The sequence below is a fragment of the Asterias amurensis genome, chromosome 11, assembly GCF_032118995.1.
Source record: "Asterias amurensis chromosome 11, ASM3211899v1".
Taxonomy (NCBI): Eukaryota; Metazoa; Echinodermata; class Asteroidea; order Forcipulatida; family Asteriidae; genus Asterias; species Asterias amurensis.
The window spans coordinates 5,476,207-5,501,179 of record NC_092658.1 but is presented as its reverse complement, the minus strand read 5'-3'; the positions used below and the strand labels follow the sequence as shown (position 1 = coordinate 5,501,179).

The 24,973-nt window shown below is 39.4% G+C and overlaps 1 protein-coding gene across 3 annotated transcripts in view; it reads left to right on the top strand.

Moving 5' to 3' along the window:
• The window catches only part of LOC139944335 (E3 ubiquitin-protein ligase TRAF7-like), a 130,628-nt gene that overhangs the window by 86,276 nt on the left and 19,379 nt on the right, over positions 1-24,973 (top strand). For all 3 annotated transcript variants that reach the window (XM_071941331.1, XM_071941332.1, XM_071941333.1), the window contains 7 exons: positions 4,624-4,665; positions 7,785-7,907; positions 14,625-14,677; positions 15,931-16,082; positions 16,639-16,678; positions 17,074-17,190; positions 23,942-24,058. In XM_071941331.1, the coding sequence (XP_071797432.1) occupies positions 4,624-4,665; positions 7,785-7,907; positions 14,625-14,677; positions 15,931-16,082; positions 16,639-16,678; positions 17,074-17,190; positions 23,942-24,058 (644 nt within the window). The remainder of the gene's footprint in view (positions 1-4,623; positions 4,666-7,784; positions 7,908-14,624; positions 14,678-15,930; positions 16,083-16,638; positions 16,679-17,073; positions 17,191-23,941; positions 24,059-24,973) is intronic.

Sequence of the window (24,973 nt, the reverse complement as noted above, 5' to 3'; positions counted from 1 at the left end):
AAAAACATGTCGATCTTAAAAACGTTTTTGTATGAAACGTTTTTGTTCCAATTACGGATGATTCTTCCTGCATGGACACCGTTTCTCATTTTGAGCAATATCTCAAAAACGCCTCCACTTTTTGAAATGAAATTTTCACAGGTTAGTGTTACTGTTATACTTGGATTGAAACGATCGAACAGTTCCAAAAACCAAAGGTATGCTTTCCCTTTACGCGATCTGCTAATTTAAAAAAACAAAAACTCCAATTTGCGTCTCTTTTAAGCATATGTTTTATAAGATAAGAAATAAACCTAAATATTGTTTATATTGTAAGAGGTTGTAAGCCATTTTTGATGGGTGGAAAATTCTATGAAAAGTTTTGCAGAACTGTTTTCATAGTTTTTATAACTGAACAAATAAATCTCTGCCCGCTGTCTTCAGAATGAAATGTTGTCATCAATGTTGCGCCCTCCCATTCCATATCCAGTCAAATTGCCTGTCAAATTAAATTAAACTACCAGACGTAATTTTAATAAGTTTAGTAGAAGGTGAGGTAAGGGGCAAGTTCAATTCCAAACCGCATTGCGGTTACAATAGGAGACACATTTCATTATAGAATTGCGGTTAACCATCAGAACCAACTTTCAATGATTGAATAAAAAAAAAGCTAATTGATCACCATCGGAAGCAGGTGGTGGGACTCAATTAAACGTACCTTAGGATTGTTAACGAAATTGAGCAATTAGACGCTATGCCTGTCCCTGTTTAGTCAGTACTTTAGTTCCTCATGAACTGCAACATTGAGATACTTTATTCATTCGACGCCAAACAATGAACTCGTTGAAGATGTCTCATACAGTGCACGGGAATCAATTAATTATCTCTCTATTGCCAGGTAATTAAGGACATAGCACGTATTATCATTAAGGATTGCACATGATGCATAATGCACAGCACATGAGGGTAACATGAGTGATCTATCATAAAGGGAACATTACCTTTACCTTGATGTCCACCATTGGTGTTTTGATCAGCCAAAGCCACAAGAGACTTAGCCGGAGACGTAACTCAGTCCCAACTGGATGATGAGCTATTAACAAGTATTTTATAACCAGCTGGATTAGGGCTAATGTAGTGATCAGCCAAAGCCACAAGAGGCTTAGCCGAAGAAGTTACTCAGTCCCAACTGAATGATGAGCTATTAACAATTACCAGCTGGACTAGGGCTAATGTAGTGATCAGCCAAAGCCACAAGAGGCTTAGCCGAAGAAGTTACTCAGTCCCAACTGAATGATGAGCTATTAATGAGTATTTTATAACCAGCTGGATTAGGGCTAATGTAGTGATCAGCCAAAGCCACAAGAGGCTTAGCCGAAGAAGTAACTCAGTTCCAACTGAATGATGAGCTATTAACAAGTAATTTATTACCAACTGGACTAGGGCTAATGTAGTGATCAGCCAAAGCCACAAGAGGCTTAGCCGAAGAAGTTACTCAGTCCCAACTGAATGATGAGCTATTAACAATTACCAGCTGGACTAGGGCTAATGTAGTGATCAGCCAAAGCCACAAGAGGCTTAGCCGAAGAAGTAACTCAGTCCCATCTGAATGATGAGCTATTAACAAGTATTTTATTACCAGCTGGATTAGGGCTAATGTAGTGATCAGCCAAAGCCACAAGAGGCTTAGCCGAAGAAGTTACTCAGTCCCAACTGAATGATGAGCTATTAACAATTACCAGCTGGACTAGGGCTAATGTAGTGATCAGCCAAAGCCACAAGAGGCTTAGCCGAAGAAGTTACTCAGTCCCAACTGAATGATGAGCTATTAATGAGTATTTTATAACCAGCTGGATTAGGGCTAATGTAGTGATCAGCCAAAGCCACAAGAGGCTTAGCCGAAGAAGTAACTCAGTTCCAACTGAATGATGAGCTATTAATGAGTAATTTATTACCAACTGGACTAGGGCTAATGTAGTGATCAGCCAAAGCCACAAGAGGCTTAGCCCGCTTAGCCGAAGAAGTAACTCAGTCCCATCTGAATGATGAGCTATTAACAAGTATTTTATTACCAGCTGGATTAGGGCTAATGTAGTGATCAGCCAAAGCCACAAGAGGCTTAGCCGAAGAAGTTACTCAGTCCCAACTGAATGATGAGCTATTAATGAGTATTTTATTACCAACTGGACTAGGGCTAATGTAGTGATCAGCCAAAGCCACAAGAGGCTTAGCCGAAGAAGTAACTCAGTCCCATCTGAATGATGAGCTATTAACAAGTATTTTATTACCAGCTGGATTAGGGCTAATGTAGTGATCAGCCAAAGCCACAAGAGGCTTAGCCGAAGAAGTTACTCAGTCCCAACTGAATGATGAGCTATTAATGAGTATTTTATTACTAACTCATACTACAGCTTATGTGGTGATCAGCCAAAGCCACAAGAGACTTGGCTGAAGAAGTTACTCAGTTCCAACTGAATGATGAGCTATTAACAAGTAATTTATTACCAACTGGACTAGGGCTAATGTAGTGATCAGCCAAAGCCACAAGAGACTTAGCCGAAGAAGTAACTCAGTCCCATCTGAATGATGAGCTATTAACAAGTATTTTATTACCAGCTGGATTAGGGCTAATGTAGTGATCAGCCAAAGCCACAAGAGGCTTAGCCGAAGAAGTTACTCAGTCCCAACTGAATGATGAGCTATTAATGAGTATTTTATTACCAACACAATCGTACTAGCTCTAATGTAGTCATCAGCCAAAAAGCCACAAGAGCCTAAGCCGAAGAAGTTACTCAGTCCCTACTGAATGAGGAGCTATTTATGAGTAATATTTTATCACCAACTCCTACTTAGGGATTATGTAGTGATCAGCCAAAGCCGCAAGAGCCTAAGCCGAAGAAGTTAGTCATGACAGACTCAGTCTCCTGTTGAAATAATGAGCTTTTAGCACTAGAGTGGAGTAGAGGTCTTCATCAGGAAGTTTCAAAGCAGGGTCATTAGCCTTCTTCAGACATACCATTTTTCTTCTTTAGTGTGACGCTTTTGCTCCAGTGAAAATAAGAAAAAAGCCGGATTAGTCTATTAAAGCCTACACCATGTGTGCATGTAGCTCAGCCTTGATGTACTTGAACAAATGTTCCTAACTTTTTCATGTGAGAGGATATAATTGTCTACAAAGGTACAAAAGCATTGTTTCAAATTCAGAAGAAATGTGATAAATAGCCTGGTTAGTCTTTTAAAGCCTACACCATGCGTATACATGTATATGTAGGTCAGCCCTTACTTGATAAAATGTTCCTACATTCTGTGAGAGAATGTTATTGCCTACAAATTTACAAAAAGAATTGATTCAGAAAGGGTACATGGTTTTCATGGTTTTTATGACCGATGTATCAAGTCATAGTCACTGTAGCAGCAGTCTGTCATTGACCCGTACATGGATTGGGAGTGCGTAAATTCTAGTGCTAAAGGTTTTGTCTTAATTCATGTAGTCATGGTTTCATTTCAAATGTTTTTTATTTTACTTTGTCTGATTGGTCACCGAAAAGAATACTGTGGATTGGGGCGTGCAAAATTGCAGAAAACCTGATTTAACCGGTTAATAACTTAAAAAAAAACTTGTTTAAATATCCTTTTTCATCTTTTATTTTGATGGCCTTTGTGCTGCAGAGTTGAGGTATTTATGCCTAGTCTTAGAGTAAGCTCAGGAGTAAGTTTTTAAGTGAGTTGGCATTGTTAGGAGTTTTGTAGAAAATTATTGGGAAGGAGGACGAGTATGGAAATTTGACTTTTCTTTGCCCCACCCTAACTAATAAAAGACAAAAGAAAGAAAAGGGTGGCTTTCTGCCAATGTTTCCTGCCTTAGTCACAAAGGTTTCAAATGTATTAAGACAAAACGAAAAAAACAAAATAATCATCATGAGAGTTGTTAATGATACACATCCTTAATCTTCTAAAGTATGATGGTTTGCATATAGGTGATCTTTTTGTTGATGACTGGGCTGCCATACATGTCCCTATAGTCATCCCTCGGCCCACACCCTAAACTCATGTCATTCAGCTGCAGTTGATTGAATCATCAACCCCCCTTCTCCAGCACCTACAACACCTGGCTCCAAATGAAGCCGCGTCGTCAGACCCAATGACTCCCATCAAACCGCTGACTTGGTAACCCTGCTAATGGCCGAGTAGGAGCTTTATTGAATCCGTACGTTCCACCGTCTGAAATCCGTTGAGCCCCACGAAAAACCTGATTCTGTTTAAACGATTAAACCCCCGACTTCCTCCCCGCCCATGCTGGTGACGGGGCTTCACACAATCGCGGTTTATGGGGTTTGGAGGTATTGCTGCCAAGATCCCCTTACGATTGCTCATCACGAACACAAAAGGACCCAATATTCTTCCGGATGTTGATCGGGGCAAGCAGATGTTCTCGTCGCAGCCAAAGAGTTTTGCCACTTCCCTTAGCTCAGTCTGACGTGAAACAAAAGCCGCAGTGTATCTTTTGCGGGTGGCGTTCAGAAAAAAAACAGACTCTTTTTTTCGCACGTAGCGTTGTTTCCTTTGAGCGAACACCGAGTGATTGTTCATTGTGTAGTCATCCGTATCTCAGTGTCATTTCCTTTTTGTGTTTTTCTGATACAGACTACTTGGACGAGAATATGAGCCGAATGGAGAAGTCACTTGGTAAGAAAAAAACTCTTCCTTGTTTTTGTTTAACCCCCACCACCATTTCTTACTTATTTATCAGAAGAACCTATAAATAAATAGTAAACTTGCGGGTACAACCATGTGTACATCTCTTTTGTGGGAGTGTTGGCTCTGAAAAGAGCCGGTGTGGTCTCGATGCTTTGAACAGTTTACTCTGCCTGACCTGCAAGTTTACTATTTATTTATAGTTTCTTCTTATTTATCTACACCATGCGAAGCTTCAAACAATACTAACTTACTAATCGTTCAAAATATATATTTTTTTAAATGAGTGGGGTACCGGTTGAATCAAGGTGAACTTGATTGCATTTTTGCTGGATGATTTTTCTGCGCAAGTTTTTTTGTGCTTACAGGCTTTATAAAAATTGAACCCCTGCAGTTTCTATTATGAGCTGGAAGTAGGTGAAAGAAAAATATAATTTGAAAATCATATTCTTTCTTCAAAATATTCAGAAAGCTTTGATCTTTTTGTTATTCTAGTAGAATTATGGGAGGAATGTTAATCATTCGTTTTTTTCTTGTTGCTTGAATCGAGCTTAACTCTTTCGGTGCCCGCTTGGTTTTTATTTTGCATTTTGAACCTAAAAGGCCCAGTGTTTAGAGGTTTGGGGAATTTATGCATTAAAAGGAAATAATTATTTCTCACCGAACAAAGCATATCTTGCTGATTTGTGTTACCTTGGTATATCTCAAAATGAATAGTATTTCTTGAGTGATAATGCCCTCTCGTGATAACACCTATACGATGGGTTATACAATGACACTTTTTGAGTACATAAAAAAGATTCTACATGTACGATAATGGCGCTTTGGAATACATACAAATAAAATTTTGAACTTGTTTGACCTTGGCATCAAAATCATTTAGCATCAACAATCATTTGTGAAATGTTTCATTAATTTGAAGCTTTTAGCGTGTGGATTGGGTTTTCTCAACAAAAAACACAAACTTAAAGGAACATTACAGAGTTGGTTTTTTTCTAACAAAACAGTTGCTGGCACTTTTTGTAATCCACCATACACATAAACTGACAAACCTGTAGAAGTTTGAGATCGATCGGCCATCTGGGTCACGAGAAAATAGTGGGAAAAAAAGTGGATTTGCATTGCATCGATGCCATAACAAAACTGAATAAAACGCTCACTGAGCGATAAACTCCAATTGCGAAATTTGATTATTTATTTTTCATCAAATATGAAATTTCAGACATAAATATTTCATGGGATGTATTCTACTATCATCATAATTAAGACCGTGTAAGTTTTATGTACATCTGTGATCTTCACGTTTTTTGTTTCTTACCAATTCTGTCACGTTCCTTTAAGCAATGCGCTGTATTTTTGACTGTGGGTGCGTTCGTTTAGCTTCCCTGGGTCAACCCAGGTGTGTGGTGGTTTTTTTTCTGCACACGTTCGTCCTGGGAAAAAAAGACACAAAACACCGGGGTCGACCCAGGGAAGCTAAACGAACGCACCCTGTGTGAGGGCACTCTCAACAGTATTTTTATCACGTCGTTCTGTCACTTTTGTTGCATTTGCGGCTCCAGTGATGATGTCTGTGGTGGTAATGTGTTCCAGTCTTTAATAACTGTTTTGGGTGTGAATGAGTATACAAGTGTACCCCTGGAAGTGATACAAATAATTATGTTTGAGAGCGCCCTCACGAGATAAAAAAAAACCCAGCGCAATTGAAAGATATAATCTGATTGAAACCTGGAAATATCTTACGAGTTCTATGAATTGGCTAATGGAGCTTTTAAGAGAGCCCCCTCACCCTCCCCCAAAAACCTGGGTAGTAGAAGAATCTAACTGAAACAGACAAGCGTGATCAGGACCTATTAGCATGAAGACGCAGTGATGCTATGGAACAGATGAAGGGGGGAGGGGGGTAAAAGGGGGGCAGTTTAGGGGGGTTGACCTGGGATATTGATGATGTTAATTTAGGGTGAATGGCTGAGGGTTGGTGGTTGGGGCTTGCGTGAGAGCGTTGCTGGGGTCAGGCATCCATACCAATTTACATCAGGGTTGGTCATTGGGGAATGGGCAGAGTTGACAAACTCAGACTGAATAGGTCTACTGATGAGGCCATGCCATTTTTTTTGTTGGTCTCCTGTAAATTTTCAACATCATGAAGTCCCACTTCAATAAATAAAGTTTATTGATTATTTTGGTTTGTAGATGGCTTTTGTTTGTTGTTAGTTTTGTTGTGCTTAATTTATTAATGAGGATTCTGTGCATGTTATGAGACTGGTCCTTAGCCAGAACATTTGTAGTGGCTTTGCTCATAAGTTCAATTTCGGAGAAAGAAAATGTATTTAATAGATGTTAAATTTGCATCAGGGATAAAGAACATTTTGTGGGGTTTTACATGTACCCATATACACCAATGTGTGTTAGCACTGTATACTCAGTACTATCCCGAGTTCTGTGAACAAATTACAGACATTTTACTCGGGCGGGAATCAAACGCGTACAATTTGAACTCGTACAATGTCAAACCACTCTCCGTCAATTTCGGTATTCTGTCATGATCCCAACGGTCAAATAAGGTTGAAGAAACCTGAGGCTAAATTTGTCAGGAATTCCCAGCAGCTGCGCATTTATTTTTCACACAGCACAATCTCAGTCACGCCTATTTACTCTCGTTTGAAAACAAGTCTGGAAGTCCGAAGGGGGGGGGGGGGGGATTGACATGCCATATTCGTCCAGCCACTTCCACTGAACTTGACAACTGGTAATTAATCACATGCAATTGATCGGAAGATGTGAGTGGGGGTATTATTCAACTTTGCCACACTTGAGGTGCTAATTGTGCAACTTCAAAATGATTATAATTGCTGTTGATCCTCAGCGTCAAGTATCAGGGTTTCGGGCATTCTGGCCTGTGGTTGCATAAGCGAGATGTCTGGGAAAACACAGGGTTGCGATATCTCCGTTTTTAACAAGAAATCCGGGTTTTTTTTTCAACCCCAACGAAAAAAAATTAAAATGATATGATCAAACTCATAAGAGTTTTGAGTTTTTATTTGTTGTTCTGTTTCAAGAGAATGCAAAACTTAATCCTGAAGTTGTCTTTTTTTGTTATGTCTCTACAGTGGAGCTTGACGAGCAGAATCGTAGCATGTCAGATGAGCTGATGGATAATAGGAGAAACTACTCGATGCTCAACTCTGAGTTATCCATGATCAACGCTCGACTCAATTCAGGAGCTGCCGGAGGTATGATCATTTTTTTTATTATTTGAACTCAAGATCCCTCTGTAAAGATAGTGTTGGGATTTGTATTAAATTTTGGTTTGTTTTGTGTATATAAACGCCTCAACCGGGATGCGTGGAAGTCAACCATCAGATGTTCCTGAGTAGGCGTCGGCTGAAGATAAACTCTCGCTCAACTCACTCATGCTCATGTATAAATGTACAATGAGTGGTGTGTGTGGAGATCAAATCACATGGGGTTGTATTTTGGTGTATTGAACGTTCTGGGCCCAATGTCAAGGCTCTGCTTACTGCAGAATTCTGCGCTTACGATAACCATTCTCAGCTTATTGTGCAAGCGCCCAATTTCTGTGCTACAGTGTAGCTGTGTTTAAAGCGAAGAATGCCTAGTTATGTGGAGTACACATGCGCACTAGCAAAAATTCCCTACCTACCCCTAAAATAGGGAAAGTATACCTTTGGTTTTTGGGATCGTTTGATTGTTTTAATCCTATTTATAAATATTGATAAATAAATGCACCACTTGCTCCATCTACGGTTGTGTCCATTTTTAGAAAATTAGTGAAAATTGTGCAATTTTCTTTTTTAACCCTTTTTTTACCATGTCCTGTCCAATTAAACAAATCTGGAGGAAACGTTTCCAAATGTTCGAGTTAATTCCACTTTCCCCCCATAAAGGAACGCATTTCAGATTAACACATTTCCATGGGAAACTGATACCATCCCGTAGCTTAACACTTGGCAAGTTTTTCATTAAAATTTTGACCAGAAAACAATTATGAATAACTGGTAACCAAATAGCTGCACTCTTGATCAGTAAATTACCCGCGACAGTTGAATGTGAAAAAGCACTTGAGGTGTTCCCCCCCTCCAACACCTCCCCCCCCTCTTCTACCGAGAGAAAAAAATAAATCGCTGTAATTAAGTTTTGTCATGCTCGATGTCCTCCGGAAGCATCGTTTCTTAATCATGGAACGTGAGAGCGTCACCAACAGATAGGGATTTTGATCTGATGAGAGCGAAGTCTATCTAAAGCGGAGGAGCTGCCTAGTGTCCAGTTGACCCCGGAATGTAAGAAGGAAACATTTGATTTCCTGTTCTTCTACTCCAGATTATCTTTTTCTAGTGTCTTGGTCACAGCAGAGGAGCTAGCTTTTGAGCCATTGGGCCTTCGAGGTGTTAGCGAAGTAGCTTTGCCTGGATCTGTTTAGAAAAGTAAGACAGAAAATGAAGGCAAGTTATGCTGTCCTGATTTACCACCACCCCCCCCCCCCCATCAAGTTCATGACTAATGGTTGCAAGTTGCTTGAGCCGGTCACCAGCAAATCAGTTTTCTTTTCTCACGCTATGTGTGGTTTGTTGACTTAGTCATTTGAACTGGCTTTGGTAGTAGTATTGCTTGTTGGAAGATTTTTGCAATTTGGAAACTGTTAAAAAAAATGTTATAGAGATATTTGACGAGAAATCTTTTCTATAGATGTTACAACTCGTTCCAATGGGAAAACTTGTTTGCCGCATAAGAAGTTTCAGTAGTGGAAGGTTGATCAGCAAATTTATATGCTTAGCATGCTAAGCACAACAAAATTTGCACCGTTGGCAACGGTATAAACTGCATGGAATGTTGGCTGGTAACCGAGTTCTGCTAAGCAATATTTCTATGTGCTTAGCAAGTTTCTGTGCTTACAGGGTTTATAGCATTGGACCCAGGGTACATGTACTATAAACTTCACAGAACATAACTTCACAATTAAAGTAATGACCTTAAGACACTGGACACTACAGTCTTATCACTTGGTGTGTATCAACATATGCATTAATTAACAAACCTGTGAAAATTTGAACTCAATTGGGAAAAACACCCTTGTCACACGAAGTTGTGTGCTTTCAGATGCTTGATTTCGAGACCTCAAATTCTAAACTTAAGGTCTCGAAATCAAGTTCGTTGAAAACTACTTCTGTCTCGAAAACTACAATTCTTCCGAGGGAGCCGTTTCTCACAATGTTTTTATACTACTACCTCTCCCCATTACTCGTTACAAAGTAAGGTTTTATGCTAAAAAAATATTCTGAGTAATTACCAATAGTGTCCACTGACTTTAATTTATTACCAAGAGCCGTTAACGTGTTACAAACATGGATTTGGTGAGTTATTTGCCAGTGGTAGCCCCTGCATGAACAATTTCCTTGTAACTCTGATTGATGCTTACATGTACCATTTCACAAATGGAATATTTCGTCGGACACCCCAGCCCTATAATCTCAGCAATTTCCAGCCTGAATGGTCGTGCGGAGCCGATGAAAAACATTTTGGATAGCGTGTCGTAGAGAAACGTAAATTTCATCTTAATTGAATCCATGTAGAGTGACCTGTAAAGTTGCTCCGGTTTTTCTAAAGTGTTATATTTTCAAAAGTTAATGGGTGATTTCCCGCCTTGCTGATCGTGCAGTTGGACCACGCCACGGTAGCGGAACTGATTTACACCTTGTATGCAAACATAGCGGGGGAAAGCAAGCTGTGCACGAACGATAACGGTCTCACTCGTACCTTTCAGTTTGTGGTGAAACTAATTGCATCTGACAGACACACATCTTGCTTCAGAGTCGATAACATTTGCTCATATTTTTATGTGTGTATTTTGTTTAAACCTTATTTGGGTTTTTTCGAAAACACCATAGTGTGTGTATACTTGCCAGGTAGATTGTTTTCTTTCGGGAGATTGAAAAAGTTTAGTCCAGACAAAAACTTGTTTCTATTTTTTTTTTCTTTTTCCATTCAACATGTTCAATGTTTCAAACGGAATTTGACGCCTGAAAAATAACTGTTTTTTATCACTATCTTATTGTTTACAATCAACTTTGGGGTCAGGTAGATTGAGCGCAAAAAAGCAGACTACTAAAATATAAGCACCATCCCCTCCCGAGAGGGAACCAGGCTAGACTGGTCCCCTGTCTATATCCTGTCTAGGTTATAGACTTGCTCTTGGGGGTTCACATTCGATCCGGTAGAGTAGTGTTTATCTATACCAGCATTGTTGCCCTGAGCAGTGTGTACCGACATACCACCCCCTCACGGAGAAACACAAGTGAACGACCCCATTTAAGAACTTGTACATTGTATGGTGTCTTTTGTTCAAGCACATAACAGGGCCCAATTTCATAGAGCTGCTTAAGCGGGAAATATTATTAAAAGTATTTCTTCTAAGCAAAGAAAAGCATGAAACCAGTTTACAATTGTTGCACGCTGTGACAGGGTCCACAGCGTTTTGTACACCCGAGGCCAAGCCGAGGATGCCATTTGCCCCTGAGGGTGTACAAAACCCATGGACCCCAATCACAGCTTGCAACAATTATTTTGTTATACCTTGGTAACATTATTATTCCACTTCTCGAAGTTCTGTTGTCATCTTCAATTCAAAGATTATTATGCATAGTTAAATAAGCAGGAAACAATTCTTCACTGTTCCCTAGAACCCGCGAATGTTTCATACTAAGCGCTGGAAATCGACCAACGGTGGTAACTATCAAGGTAATTGTACACCGGTTGACATCACTCATGTTACCCGCCGCGCTGTGCAGCGTTTTTGTTGCACAGCACGTGATTGGTTCTCAACCAATCAAACTTCACATTTTGTTACCGAGGTGTTGTACCTCGGTAACAAAATGAGACATGGTATTTCTAGCCTGTAACCTCAATTAGGTAAGCATAATGTTGTTGTACGTGTGCTTTCTTAGCTACTTTTTGTGCTTAAGTGGCTTTATGAAAACGGGCAAAGGTATTTACCAAATAAAATAATTCAAGACCCTGCCCAGGCATCTTGTAAGCTCCAAACCATTGTACACAAGTGCTGAGAATAAGGCTCAAGGTGCTTGAAAATTTGACCTAATTTTTCCCCTGCATTTTGCGTCCTTGTTATCAGTAACATTTCAAGAGTTCCAGGAACAGTGGAGCCAGCCCAAACTATTGGTGTTCTGGGTTCTTCTCTATAAAGTACACAACACGCGGTACTTTGCTTTGAATCCCATCCGAAGCAAACATGGTTAAGTGTCTAAGCTTGCTAAAGGTCACAAGTGTTAAGACCGGGACTCGAACCCACACTGTGCTGATCAGAAACACCAGAGCTTGAGACCTCTCAGCCTCTATGACACATCACACTACTTATTTTAATGTTTTTTGTCTTTCTTTCTTTTGGACTTTAAAAAAACACATTAAAGTTCAGTCGGATCAACAAATCAAGATTACGTGCAAATATCACTGAGTCAACTGTTGTCAAAATACTTTTTTGTAATGAGGTATTTCTGCCGACTGTGATCACTCATCAAGTTGTCCGAGAAATCAAGCGTGAAAATTGTTGGACAATCTTCTCCTGAAAGTTGAGATCAGGATATACATCAACTTGGGGGGGGGGTGGGGAGGGGAAGCCACAGTTCCTTAATAGCGTCTTTATCTTTCCGCAATCTTGGCCTCGCTTCTCCCTCATCACTCACACGTCACGCAGTGACCGTGCGCTCTCAGAAACAATCTATTTTGGCGCTCCTCAAGAAGACTGACAGAAGAAAGTAGAGAGCGGCAAAGATGTTAGAGCGAGGAAGTCATGACATAAGGAGTCAATCAATCATAATATGGGTATCTAAACTTAGATGAATATCATTGGGAGATGTAGAACCTTGACATAGGACCGTTTACAGTTGATTAGAATCAAGTGTTTTAGAACTTGTGCTGGTGACGTTCATCAGACACTTGCGAACATTTGCTGATCACATGCGCATGTTTTGAACCATACAAACAACTGCTTCAGAAAGTGTGGTCAAGATGCCAGGTTTAGGCAAATAGACCATGTAGGCCATACAGGCTAAACTGTATTTTCTCATCCCGTTCCGACCCACGTGGGTCTAAGAGAACTCTTTATAAAGTAATTGCTGGAGATAACAACTCCGAAAGTTCTCCACAACAACGCCAGCCAAATTTTTAGTAATTAGTGACCAAACAATGGAACAAACTCATTTTCCAGACATCTTTTTTATTCATAACCGTATGGCCTAATGCAAATTGTTTGCGTAATGAAACATATCTGGGACTTGTTTGGTCCCGGAAGAATGGCTTTGATGAGGGAAACTAAGTCTTGACATTTTAAGGGATCTCAATAGTCAAATACAAGCAAGGCGTGCGCAACTTGTTACAAATGGGGAAAAATGGGGGTGCGTTTTGGCAGCTGTAACCCAAAACCTGTTTCGGTCACTTAGTGTTTAACCAATAACGAAGTCAACCTAAACAGTTATTGGTTATGACCAGCAAAACGAACCCCTGGCCACAACATTCAGGAACGTACACCAACCCTCCGAAATCTGAGTAACGATTTATGCGTGAATGGTTTCGCAGATTCAAATGGCCTTTCACATCCCTGGGTTTATAGACTGGTTTAGATTTCAAGGAGGGTTTGTTACTTTGCTCTCTGCTCTTTTTGATGGTTTAATTAGGTTGCTGACAAACCCAAGGCTGGTCTGAGGGGGAGGACTAAGTTTGGGGTCACTGAGTGATACATTTAGGTCAAATTCCCCCTCTCACCAAGGTTTTATAATACCTGTACCCATGAGTGAAAGCCATGGTCTATTTCCAATTTTTTTTTTGAGGATCGGATTCTTGCGTCTGTCAATGAAGAATTAGTTTTGTTGTATCAGCCCTGACCTCTCCTTGTTGCCGTAGGCATCGAGGCAAGCTTATGACGGAAGTGGGAAGGGGTTAATGACTATTGCTCACATCGATCGTGAAATTGGGAAGGAAAACTGAAAATTTTAGTGACACTGATAGTATTTTTAGAAATGTTAGAACTCTTGAAAAGGATATACTTTGATGTCAATGGAAGAAGGATGGACTATATATATCCACTTGGGAATACCTCACAGTTATCAAAGGTATATTATGGTGCAGGTTTTTTGGAAGAGTAATAACGACATTTCCAAATACACACGAATCGACCAACTTGTGGACACTAAAGGCCGAGTCACAATGCAGCGATAACAAAAACGATAACGATCACAATGCAAAGATAACACATTCTATTGGTTGAATTGCTCCACCCAGAATACGGCAACGCTCATTGAACCAATCGAGGGCGTGCATTGTTAACATTCTCGTTTCCGTTCTCGTTATCGATGCCTGTGTGAACATGCAGTTAGAAAAGCATGCTGGGGAGGTGTCCTTTTCTTTTGGGGCTCCAAAGCTCTAGAATGATCTGCCATAACTTCTCAGGAACTACATCCCCATTTCTCAGTTCAGAAAGAACTTACAAACTTACCTGTTCAACCATTAAGTTTCTTCTTTGTCGCATGCGCTTTGTAGCCTTGGGAAAGGGGGCTTTAGTGATTTGTACATTTATTGTAATTTTTATTTTTTAGATGATCCTGTTTTTCACTGAAATATTTTGCCATGGGGTTTTTTTCATGTCTATTCATACATGCTTATTTTGATCATAAGTTTGAGTTTGTTGCTCATTTTTCCGCTCGGCCATGACTAGCCAATCAGCGAGGTTCCAGGGCGCAATTTCTTGGCTCTGCTTACAATAAGCAAAAAATCAGCGCTTGCGAAATACGTATGTTCAGTCAGTGCGCAGTGTGCTCGTTCTATGCGCTACAAACCAGATTGAAAAACGGATGGGTTTTAAGTGATGATTTAAAGATGGCTCATAATTATTTGTGTCTTATCTTTTGTTTTTATTTCCCCAGTTTATGATCCACAACAAGTTTTCAAGTGCAAAGGAACCTTTGTCGGACATCAGGTAAAGTAGATACATGTAGATAGAAAGATTGATGTTATATCAACCTCTTATCTCATTTGCTGACATTTAAAAACAGTATAGACAGAAACAATTATTAATACAGAACAAGAAAACAAACTGACTCCTAGATAGAACCAGGGCCCAATTTCATAGCGCTGCTTAGCGTCCGATTTTGTGCTTACTTTGCAATTTCATGTCATTTTGCTGCTTACCGTAAGCACACGAAAAGGCATGCTAACCTTCTGGTGCTTACCGCACGAAAACAAATGACGTCACAATGCAGTCCGAGTTGAACACGCAATATGGCCGCCCAATTTTTCTGCTAACCTGTGATATACGCTAAGGCTTAGGCAAATTTGTTCTGCTACAGTAAGCACGCAAATTTGCTTACCGTTAAGCAGTGCTATGAAATTGGGCCCAGTTAAAGGAACACGTTGCCTTGGATCGGTCGAGTTGGTCTTTGAAAAGCGTTTGTAACCGTTTTTTATAAAATGCATATGGGTAGAAAGATGTTGTAAAAGTAGAATACAATGATCCACACAAACATGCCTCGAAATTGCGTGGTTTTCCTTTTACCTCGTCGACTAACACGTCGGCCATTTATGGGGGTCAAAACTTTGACTCCCATAAATGGCCGACCATGTTAGTTCGCACAGTAGAAGGAAAACCACGCAATTTCGAGGCAAACTTGTGTGGATCATTGTATTCTACTTTTATAACATCTTTCCAACCATATGCATTTTATAAAAAACGGTTACAAACGCTTTTGTTTTGACCAACTCGTCCGATCCAAGGCAACGTGTTCCTTTAATAACAGCTTAAAAAACAAAATTTTGATATTTATGGCTATTGTTAGAGGCACTAACATTTAAAAACAAATGATAGTACCGGTTTCATGTTTCGGGCAAAGCAGAGTTTTTATCAAATGTTAAAAGTCTTGGTCTCTTTCGAAGGCTATGCTGAGTCTTAGAATGTTCTTTTTTTGACAATACGTTGACCGTCTTAAAGGCTCTGGCAGTGACTGGAAACTATTGGTAATTACTCAAAATAATTGTTCGCATAAAAACTTACTTGGTAAGGAGTAATGGGGAGCTGTTGATAGTATAAAACATTGTGAGAAACGGCTCCCTCTGAAGTAACACAGTTTTTGAGAAAGAGGTAATTTCTCACTCAAATAGTATAAGACTTCAGCCGAAGTTTCAGACACAAATCAAGTTTGTTTAAACAAAGGTTTGATTAATTGTGACTTTCAGGGTCCAGTGTGGTGCTTGTGTGTATACGGCGACTACCTCTTCAGCGGTTCCTCAGATAAGACCATTAAGGTATGGGACACGTGTACCAGCTACACCTGCCAGAAGACACTGGAGGGTCACAACGGCATCGTGCTAGCACTATGCACACACGGGTAAGAAGAATTTATCCCGCCTGGGCCCAATTTCAAAAAGGCTGTAAGCACAAAAACTTTGCTAAGCACATAAAAGTATTGCTTCACAGAAACAAGTTACCAGCCAAAATTACATTAACTTTGCATTGTTGTGGCTGGTGACCAACTCAATATTTGCTAAGCAAACAAATTTGTAAAGCAGTGTTTTCTGCTTACAAAAACAGCTTCATGAAACTTGCCCCGTGACCTAATTTTATAGAGCTGTTAGGCACAAACATCAGGCTAAGGACAACAAAATTATGCTAACCAGAAAAATTTGTTACTGGTGTCCTCCTTATTGTTGCTAAGCAGAAATCTTTAAGCAACATTTTCAGCTCTATTATTGTATAATCCGCTATCATTTATATAAACACAATTTTGAAATAACTTTGACTTAACAGCTACACCATGAACTCTGCTTGAAAATTATAGTGCTTGTGGTATTCAAAACAAACCTGCATCCCCACTCTGACCTAGCCTGTTTTTAGTCCCAGATACCCACTAGCCATTTTGATTTTGATTCTGTTTTTGTCTGTAGGAACCGATTATTCAGTGGCTCAGCGGACTGTACTGTAATTGTAAGTTGCTTTTTTTACTACATGTATATCACTATTTATTCATACTTTTATTTTCTTTAAAGACACTGGAAACTATTGGTAATTACTTAAAATAGTTGTCAGCATAAAAACTTACTTGGTAACAAGCAGTTGAAACATTGTGAGAACAGCTCCCCCTTCAGTATTGTAGTTTTTGAGAAAGAGGTAATTTCTCACTTCTGAAGCCTTTTATTATGCATCTAAAAGCACACAAAGTAATGCAACAAGGGTGTTCTTTCATTCAAAGTGAGTGGAGGTTACCTGTCAGGAACCATACACCATTAACTGCCGTATGGCCAGGGGTCGTACTCAAGTTTCGGATAGAACACGGGAAACGGCAGAATATGGACTGATTGTGTTTTTATCTTTTCCTTTAGGTTTGGAACATAGATACACTGGAGCAAGAGAAGATTATACAGGCTCATGAGAACCCTGTCTGCACGTTAGTTGCTGCAAATAACATGCTGTTCAGTGGCTCACTCAAGGTCATTAAGGTAAGGCTAGTAACGATAGGAGTAGTGCCCTCCCCCTGGGCTGGAGTTGGGGTCGCAGAGATGTGTTTGTGGCCCTCCTTCCTACCGCAGTACATCCCTAACTGTAGGGTGTCGTTGCTGAGAGAATAATTTTTGCTTCTTTTTTTTAACTGTTGTGTATTTTTAAAACCATATTGCTATGTTTGCTAATATTTTTATGCTGTATTTTAATATTTTTCTTGGCTGTAGATCGCTTTGAAACAGTGTTAAAGCGCTTTATAAATGCATTTAAGTTGAGTTTAGTTAAGTAAAGAACGCCAAGCTTAAGCTCTAGTGTTTCTGTTAAGGAGAGTTTGGGTTCAAGTCCTGGTCATGACACTTGTGTCCCTGAGCAAAACACTTAACTATAAGTTCTTCTGCCCACCCGGAAGTAAATGGGTACCTGTCAGGGCAGAGATGGTTCTTAATAATAATAATAATAATAATAATAATAATAATAATAAGACTTGTAATGCGCACATATCCACCCTGCTGGGTGTTCAAGGCGCAGTAAAACCAAAAAACCCAAAACAGAAACAAAACATAACACAAAGAAAAACAGACACAACAAAATTAATCCTTGAAAACCTGTGACATAAGATAAGTTTTGAGAAGAGACTTGAATTTTGCGGTACAATTTTGTGATTGATTTACTTTAGTAGGGCATATTTGTTGCACAGGCTGTATACTCCCCAGGGAGCTGAGATGGTTTAAGGAATGAAATATATGGCCCAGTGACCAGGGGTAATCATGTTGGAAGCGCTTTGAGACGCCCTTCGGGTGTGAAAAGCGCTATATAAAAATTGGTTATTATTATTATTAACTACATGGGAACTCCTGGACCAAACGATAACACGCATTTCTATATCTAGCCAGTCTGTGGAATTGAAGTAGGTCAGATCTGCGGGTGTAATTGTGGACGCTTTTACTCAAGATGCTTCCGGGCCTCTGCGGATCATTGAAGGGTCAATTTATTTTTGATGTACTTTGCCGATCATCGCAATGACCAAGCATGCCTAAGTCGATACCGTTAATTGGCCTGTCCCTTTTTTATGTTTAATCAGTAAAAAAAAAATAAAAAAAAAAAAAAAAAAACGGCTCTTAAAAATGTGAAAATGTGACAAGTCACCTTGGAATGAGTCAGATTTTTGCCACAAGTAATTATGCAAGACATGACGGAATTTCATTTGACAATCCACTGAAAGCTTTCGTGATGGAGCAAATTAGTTGTTGTTAATTGCTGACCTTGTTGTAATTAAGACGGGCAGGGGTCGTAATCGACGTACATGTCACGTAATCAGCTCCATTAAGATCATGGAACTATCTGTCAGTTGCCATTTTAATTTGCCGCATTTTCTTTTTTTTAGAGGGGGGCGCTAAAAGTTGTACTTGTAAAAGTTTTAGAATTCTTGGCTTTTTTGACCTGGATATAAACTATTTCGGGTTGATGACCCCCTTTGCAACTAATTGTTTGAATCCTCAAACGGACACTGTTCCCCAGTGTCTTTTCCAATTCCATGGGGTTCAATTTTCTTGCTTAAGTTGGGATCAGTATTTATAAGTCCCCTCTCCTCCACACTTGTTGATTTTGTGTTTACTTCTTCCTTATTTCTATTTTTTATATTGTTATGATATATTATTTCTGGAAATGAAACCAAAGATGCCTCATACATTAATCTCTGCAAGGGTGCTTACTACATGAATGTGGACCAGCAACACCATGGTTAACCCTTACTCCTCCATGATTTAAAAGTTCTGGGTTCTTTTACGTGCACTACAAATTTTTAGCTTTTGGTTAGCAGAGTCATGAAATTGGGTCAGGGGCCGATTTCACACAGTGCTAAGATTGATCGTAACTGCGAATCAATCGTAGTTGCTAAGAAAAGTGTGATGTCACAATACAAATCACTATGGGATTACTGAAAATTTGTCTTGCGATGAGTTTGTTTTGCTTTGTGAAATCGGCCCCAGGTCTACAGAGAACTCACAGTTCAAGAGAGTTTCAGTTCGATAGAGTTCTAACCATTGAAGTTGGATCATGGCAGTAGGATACCATGGTCTGGGTTGGATTGACACTTTTGACAGATAAGATGAGTATAAGAGACAAGACAAGCCGTCAGTATCCCTCCAACTCAACGCCTCTTAGATGGCTGTACAAAGTGCAAGACAAGCCGTCAGTATCCCTCCAACTCAACGCCTCCTAAGATGGCCACACAAAGTGCAAGACAAACCGTCAGTATCCCTCCAACTCAGCACCTCTTAGATGGCTAAACAAAGTGCAAGACAAGCCGTCAGTATCCCTCCAACTCAACGCCTCCTAAGATGGCTATACAAAGTGCAAGACAAGCCGTCAGTATCCCTCCAACTCAGCACCTCTTAGATGGCTGTACAAAGTGCAAGACAAACCGTCAGTATCCCTCCAACTCAGCACCTCTTAGATGGCTATACAAAGTGCAAGACAAGCCGTCAGTATCCCTCCAACTCAACGCCTCCTAAGATGGCTACACAAAGTGCAAGACAAACCGTCAGTATCCCTCCAACTCAGCACCTCTTAGATGGCTATACAAAGTGCAAGACAAGCCGTCAGTATCCCTCCAACTCAACGCCTCCTAAGATGGCTATACAAAGTGCAAGACAAGCCGTCAGTATCCCTCCAACTCAGCACCTCTTAGATGGCTATACAAAGTGCAAGACAAGCCGTCAGTATCCCTCCAACTCAGCACCTCTTAGCTTGCGATACAAAGTGTCAGATCAAAGCTACTTGGGATCCACACACAAAGCCCACAATCCTATCCAACTTTGTTTTCCTAAGAATCCTGCAACACCCTTGCGTGGTACTTCCTCCATGAGGCTCTTTTGTGTAATTCAATAGTAATTTGGGAAATAAGGCTAGGAAATGTAATCTTGGAATCGTTCGTGTTCTGCCGGTTTCTACATGAGTTTTAAAGGAACATTACAGAATTGGTCAGAAAAACAAATTGTCTAAGATCGCAGATTTACATAAAACTTACCCCCATCTAATGATGATGATAGTAGAAAACATCACTTGAAATATTTCTATCTGAAATGTTATATTTGATGAGAAATAAATAAAACTATTTTCCCGTTGAGTGTTTATTGCCCAGTGAGCGTCTTATTCAGGTGTCATGTTAAATGTTTTATCGGTTCTGAACTATTTTCTCATGATCCAGATGGCCGATCGCTCTCATAACTTCTACAGGTTTGTCAATTTATGTATATGGTGGATTATGCATAGTGTGCTTACACTGCCAGCAACAGTTTTGTTAGCAAAAACCAATTCTGTAATGTTCCTTTAAGCAGTTCAAGTGATGATAGTCCCTGACTTTAAAGGGTCTGGGTACTTTCTGTAACACAAAACCCAATATCCACAGATTTGCATTAAATACTTAAGCAGTATGAAGATAATGATAGTAGAAAGCTTCCCTCAAAATAATACTTGCTAAGGTGCGTAGTTTTTTTTGAGAAATGAGTATTAAAAATGTCGCGTCTTAGTTTTAGCATGTAAAAGCGTATTAACCAGTAATGATATTTTTTACCACAACTGGTTAATATGTTTTTACATGTTAAAATAATTTCCAACTCACTGAGATGAAAATTATTGTTGTTATCATTATCTTCAAACTGAGTAAGTTTAATGTAAACCTGTTATACTTTGTGTTACAAAAAGTACCCAAATCCTTGAACATGTTTTAAGGAGGATGGGGGTGGATGTATGTGGATGGTTTGTAGGGATGTCGTGTGTTGTTAAGACCTGATTTAGATTTGATTGATTGGTTTCAGCAGGCTCAGTTCCTTTCTGTCAATCATACTCTTGTTTCTAACTTGAAATGTGAAGTTAAATTGTGCTGTATCATTTCAGAAGGATTGTAAGTTGGAAGGGGGGAGGGGTGCCCTTTTTAGAAGAAATATAAACATTTTTTTACTACATTTTTCAAAGTCAATTCTTTGACAGGATAAGCCCAATCAGGAAGACAAAGTCAGGAAAGGGTTCTGATGGACTGCAGAAACATACTAATGTATTTGCTGTGGGTTTTTCCCCCGAAAAATAATCTGGAATGTATTATTAACGAGCTATTGATAGCGAAGGTCTGCGTAATTAGATTGGACGGAGAGTGACTCTGGGCGTTAGAGTTCACTCACCTCGTGCTGTTTTTTTTGTTTTTAAAGCAAGAATTAATAGATCACTAAAATCAAAAGAGCTGCTTAATCAGAAAGTAATTGCTTAGCAATTTTCAGACAAGTAAAAAAATAGCAGGAGACCAGTCCCAGATGGTATATGTTTAATGGTATTTTGGCTGGTAGTCATAATTTTGTTCTTTTGTAAGTATTGAATTCTCAAGAAAAAGCTCATAATAGACACAAATTGTTTGTATTATTCCCTTCATGGCAAGTTTTCACAGCGTAGTGGTGACATTGGGGGAAAATGAGGAGATCACTGAATGTAAATGAACAGGAAAAACATTAGCTGTTGGAAATTATTTCAAGAACATTTCCCTAAATATGTCTTCCGCCATCTTCCCCAATGTCTTCCATTATCCTAAATTAAAAAAGCATTCACTCATCAGACATATGTACGACTTATATTTCGGAAAGGTATTTCTATAAAATAGGTCCTCAATGAGCTTTGCTCGTTCATTTTCCATACCTGGTAGGATGTTGTTGATCAGAGCTGTGATTAATTCTTCCGTCATACATCAGTTTGACCGCAGTGTTGAAGTTTCTGGGCTGTAGACTTGTGTGTGTGGCTGGAGGGTGGGGATTATGGGTGACAATAAACAAAACTACAATCCTGAGACCAAAACGAGTTGTCAGGCATATTGGATATCGGCTAAGAGCACCGAATTCAAACTTTAGTGTTTTTAATCAGCAGAGTGAGGGTTCGATTCCAAGTTGTGACAATTGTGTCCTTAAGCAAGACGCTTAACCATTGCTTCATCCTTCGGATTTGAAGAAAGCTGTTAGTCCTGTATGTTGTGTTTTGCACGTAAAAGAAACCAGTGCACTTATCTAAAAGAGAAGGGGTTCACCCTGGTTTGATAGGCAGCATATTGCACCACACAGCACCTTGTAAACCATCACATGGTGCTACATGTATGTAAAAATAGTAGGTCTCATAATTCAAAAGGTACATGTATAGTCCCACATACCTTGCAGCTGAGATACTACTATATGTTAAAGTGCCTTGAGCGTCACTGAGTAACGGATATGCACACTTTTTAAGAAGCCATTATCACAGGCCGGTTTGGGGGAAAATAGTCAACACAAGTTTACAAATTTCACAGAGGGTTTGTGACAGGAGATTGAGTACATTTTTTCCCAGGTTCCTTGTTGTTATATGAAACGAAATTCCCAGTAGAGAGGGAAGGGGAAATGTTGCTACATGTAGTACTGATGAAGGATTAATGTACATAATTTGTTTCCTGCTGCTGAAATACTTTGCTCTCGATATATATCAAGATAAAGCACTGTATAGCAATGGAAAAGTAGGAAAATATAGACAAAATATCAATTGCGGTCGAACTTGTGTTGGAGAACCCAGTTTAACTTGAACATTATTGCAAAGAGAAAAGGTTTGCCCAGGGTTTCTGGCAGTGGCTGCTTAATGCCTTGCAGCACCTTGTTAACCATAAGCAGGTGCTTGGTTTCATAATTTGAAAAACAGCTCAATTTATAAATGTTAAAAAAAAAATATTGTGCATTTTGATACTCCCCAGCCGTCAATTTCACAAAGAGTAAGGACTCGTCTTATCTCGAGTTAGGACGAGTAACTCATCCTAACTTAGGATTAATCTTAAGGTCTGCATGCTAAAGTGCAGGGTTTGGACTCGTCCTAAGTCCTAAGATTAATCTTTAGGAAGAGTTTTGTGAAATTGACGTCAGGGGTGTGATATACATGTACATATAGGCCTATTTAAAAACTATGTTATTGTTACTTCTTTTTTGTGCTTTACATTTTTAACAAATTTTGTCTTAAATGCATACTACTGAACCAGTTTGGTTTGTGATGTGGTCAAAACATTGGCTAAGAAACTGGAATGGTGAAGCACTGAGTATATTTATTATTATTAATGTACCTTTGTAGGAATGCAACTAATGACCCCTAAAAAGTAACCCGTCAGCCCCAGAGATGTGCTGTAGAGAAGATATTGGAAAGAAAACATTAGTGCCACAATCACGGGTACAATTATTGTGTCCGTTTTCTGAAAAAACAGTTTGAAAACCACTGATTTAGCGGTCATCTCAATGTTAGATCAATTAACAATCACTGTGTCAATGAAGAATAAAGTTCTTGAGTTTATTGAGTGAACGATCTGCAAAGAGCTACTTAGTAGTTAGCCTTTGTTCATTTGGTCTTTGTAATAAAAAGTTTACCCACGATTGTGGCTTTGCACATTAGTAAACAATTGGTGCTTATAGACCTTTATCATGATGTCACCAGCTTGGTCATGTTCCCTGTTTCAATAGAAGTAATGAATGCTAACATTCTTAGCGCAAACATGGCACCAGACTATTATTTTGTCCAGCCTCAGTTTGGTTACAATGAGTTGGAATGGAGTTAAATCAAGATGGCCACACCATGATGAAGGTCTATACAGTGCAGGGCAAAAGCCAAATCATAGCTCTTTATCCCTAGTGCAGTGACTACCTCGTTTATATAAAACATGCATTTGATAAATATTCATTGTCTGTGTTTCTATTACTATTTGAACAGGTTTGGGACGTCCATTCCCACGAGCTGAAACGTGAACTGACTGGATTAAACCATTGGGTCAGGGCGCTGGTTGCAAACGGCAACTTTCTCTACAGTGGATCCTACCAGACGATCAAGGTAAGTCGTAGGTTGTTAAAAGCACTGGGGTGGATTTCACAAAGAGGTAGGACTAGTCTTATCTCGAGTTAGGTCGAGTTACTCTTCCTAACTTAGGACTAGCTATTCATTTTTGATATCTCTTCGGACTAGTCCTAAGTTATGATTAGTCCTGACTCTTTGTGAAATCGACCCCTGGACACATTTGGTAATTGTCAAAGACCAGTATTCTAACTTGGTGATCTTAACATGCATCAAATAACAAATCTATGAAAATGATGACTCAATTGGTCATCAAAGTTGCACGAGAATAATGAAAGAAAAAACGCACTGGTTGCACAAATTTGTGTGCTTTCAGATGCCTAAAAAAGGCTTCAGGTCTGAAGTCTTTTAATATTTGACTAAGAAATTACTCAAAAACTAGGTTACTTCAGAGGGAGCTGTTTCTCACAAATGTGTTATACTATCAACAGCTCTCCATTGCTTGTTATAACAAGTAAGTTTTTTATGCTAACAATTATTTTGAGTAATTACCAATAGTGTCCATGAGACTGTGGATAAATCTGCCCTGGCATCTGCTCTAGCAATGCAAAGGTCATGGGTTCGAGTCCCAACCGAGTGATTTGCCTGTGGTAGCCTACAAAAGTGTATAATAAAAAATTATCTACTTTCTGCAAAACCAAATTATTATGATTGGTTGGGGTGCTAAGAAGCTCATTACAACTTTTACTGCATATGTTTTAGTCCTTAATGGACTCTCTTCTTAAAAACAAGAAAAGAGCTGTCGCCAAGTTTTGAGTCGATCCCTCTGAAGTGTCGGAAGCATATCACTTCCCAGCCATTGTTTTCACAAGCATGACAAGGAGCGTAAACATACTCCGCCAAGTCACACGCTGACTTTTTTTTTCAGAATCACAGTCCTAGTTTTGAGCTTGA